Source organism: Egretta garzetta, unplaced genomic scaffold, assembly GCF_000687185.1.
Source record: "Egretta garzetta isolate BGI_Z169 unplaced genomic scaffold, ASM68718v1 scaffold172, whole genome shotgun sequence".
Classification (NCBI taxonomy): domain Eukaryota; kingdom Metazoa; phylum Chordata; class Aves; order Pelecaniformes; family Ardeidae; genus Egretta; species Egretta garzetta.
Genome location: NW_009258951.1, coordinates 894,896 through 896,998, shown reverse-complemented (window position 1 = coordinate 896,998; position 2,103 = coordinate 894,896). Strand labels below are relative to the sequence as shown.

The 2,103-nt window shown below is 67.4% G+C and overlaps 1 protein-coding gene across 1 annotated transcript in view; it reads left to right on the top strand.

The window, feature by feature from the left end:
- Window positions 1–1,139, top strand: part of ECE2 (endothelin converting enzyme 2) — a 6,150-nt gene extending 5,011 nt beyond the window's left edge. The window contains 3 exon segments of the mRNA XM_009634391.1: window positions 473–663; window positions 745–840; window positions 963–1,139. Of these exon segments, the coding sequence (XP_009632686.1) occupies window positions 473–663; window positions 745–840; window positions 963–1,139 (464 nt within the window).
- Window positions 1,140–2,103: the final 964 nt, after the last annotated feature.

Genomic DNA, 2,103 nt, shown 5'->3' with positions numbered 1-2,103 from the left:
GCCCCCTACCCGCCCGCGCCCACCCCGCCGATGCCTCCCCCTGGCTTCTCTGTGCAGCTTTCGCTCCATCCGCTTGGTGAGGATATGGTGTCTGCAGCCCTGGCCCCCTCCTCATCCTCTTCCCGCGGGGCGTGGGACGGGTCCCTCTCGCATCTGCTCTGCTTTGCGCCTTCACCACAGCCCTGGAGCTGAGATGGGGTCAATGGGGGAATTTGGGGTGACAAATCTGGCTTGGGACAATGGGGATGCACCAGGGGATGGCTGGGACCCAAGTGCATGGCTAAGCCCTAGCCAGAGCCTGCCCAGAGCATGGGCTGGGGGGCACCATCTGCTCTGGGCATGGACCCAAGGTGCCAGGTTCTCCGGTGTCCCCTGGGGCTATCCCCACAGCACCCCACCCTGCTTCAGGACCCCCTGCAGCAGGGGCTCTGCAGCGGGCCAGTGTCCCACATCCCACGACTCGGTCCCACAGGGCGAGAGTATGACAAAGAGGGCAACCTGCGGCCATGGTGGCAGAACTCCTCCCTGGAGGCCTTCAAGAACCGGACAGCGTGCATGACGGAGCAGTATGGCCGCTACACCGTCCACCGCGAGAAAGTCAATGGCCGGCAGACGCTGGGCGAGAACATCGCCGACAACGGTGGGCTCAAGGCAGCCTACAATGTGAGTGCCGCCATCCCGAGGGGACGCAGACCCCCATGCCTGTCTGTCCCTCCCTGGGTCTTCAGGGCGCCTCTCCTGCAGGCGTACAAGTCCTGGCTGCAGAAGAATGGGGAGGAGAAGCGCCTGCCAGCCCTGGGGCTCACCAACCATCAGCTCTTCTTTGTGGGCTTCGCGCAGGTAGGGCAGAGTAGGATGGTGGGTTCCCCACCCCTCCCTGGCCCCTTGGAGCAACTCCACAGCCCCCTGTCTCACCTGGGGGGCTCTACCCCCCATCCTTGAGGTTGCTCCTGCTCCGGCAGGTGTGGTGCTCCGTCCGGACGCCCGAGAGCTCCCACGAAGGGCTGGTGACTGACCCCCACAGCCCTGACAAGTACCGCGTCATCGGCACCCTCAGCAACTCCCGGGACTTTGTCGAACATTTCGGCTGCCCCCTGGGCTCCCCCATGAACCCCGGCAAGCACTGTGAAGTGTGGTAGGGACGGGGAGGGTGCTGGGGACAGAGGGGACGATGCTGTGCTGTGCCCCCCACCCCCAGTCCTCGCAGGCTGCCAGAGCTGGCCCACAGGCAGAGAGCAGGGCCACCCCCTGGGTCACCCTCTGTCACGGTCCCCCCCGTGCACACACCGCACGCTGCCTCGCCCCACCTCTTCCCCCCGCCCCCAGCACACATGGCCCCACATCGCAGCCCCCATCCACAGCCTGGGGCCGGGCACAGCTGGCAGAGAAGCCGTAGCACCCCCAAAACGCAGCGCTGCCTCCCAACCCTGATGCGCTAGAGATGGGCACAGCTCAGTCCCCCCAGTGCCATGTTCCCCCCTGGGCAGGCCAGAGGGGTCCCAGGAAGAGCACTAGAGCCGAGCCCCCCCACTCCTGCCCCCCAACCTGCTGGAGATGGAGGCTGGGGGCCCCCCGGCTCCACTCTTCCCTCGCCCCCTCCCGATCCGGCTTGGCTTCCCCATCCACCTCTGCTGGGACCAGCGGGCAGCAGTGGGGACTCCGGTGCCTTCAGCTGTGGGTGGCTGTCGCTGAATTTATTTAATGATTAAAAGCAGTTTCCACTTACTCTGGCGGCTCCGGGTCCTCCGCGGGGTCAGAGCGGGGAGAGAGGTGGGATCTGGAGAGGGACGTGACTCAAAAGCCGGGGACCACGTGTGGGAGATGAGACCTCCTGAGGGACGGGAGCAGGAGGTGAGAAACCCGAGGGACCAAGGGAGGGGAGCGGGGGGTGAGGCGTCCTGAGGGCGGGGAGCAGACGGGCGGGGAAGGAGGACGAGAGCCGCACCCCAGGCACAAGGGGGCCGTGCTGGCACCCAGCGGGCTGGCTGGGGGACACCGGGGACGGCTGGGGCGACGGGAAGGCAGGAGCGGGGCTGGCCCAGCCCCACAGCCCCGGCCCAGCCCCAGCGGGGGAGGGGGGGCCCCGGTGGGGGCCCGCCGAGG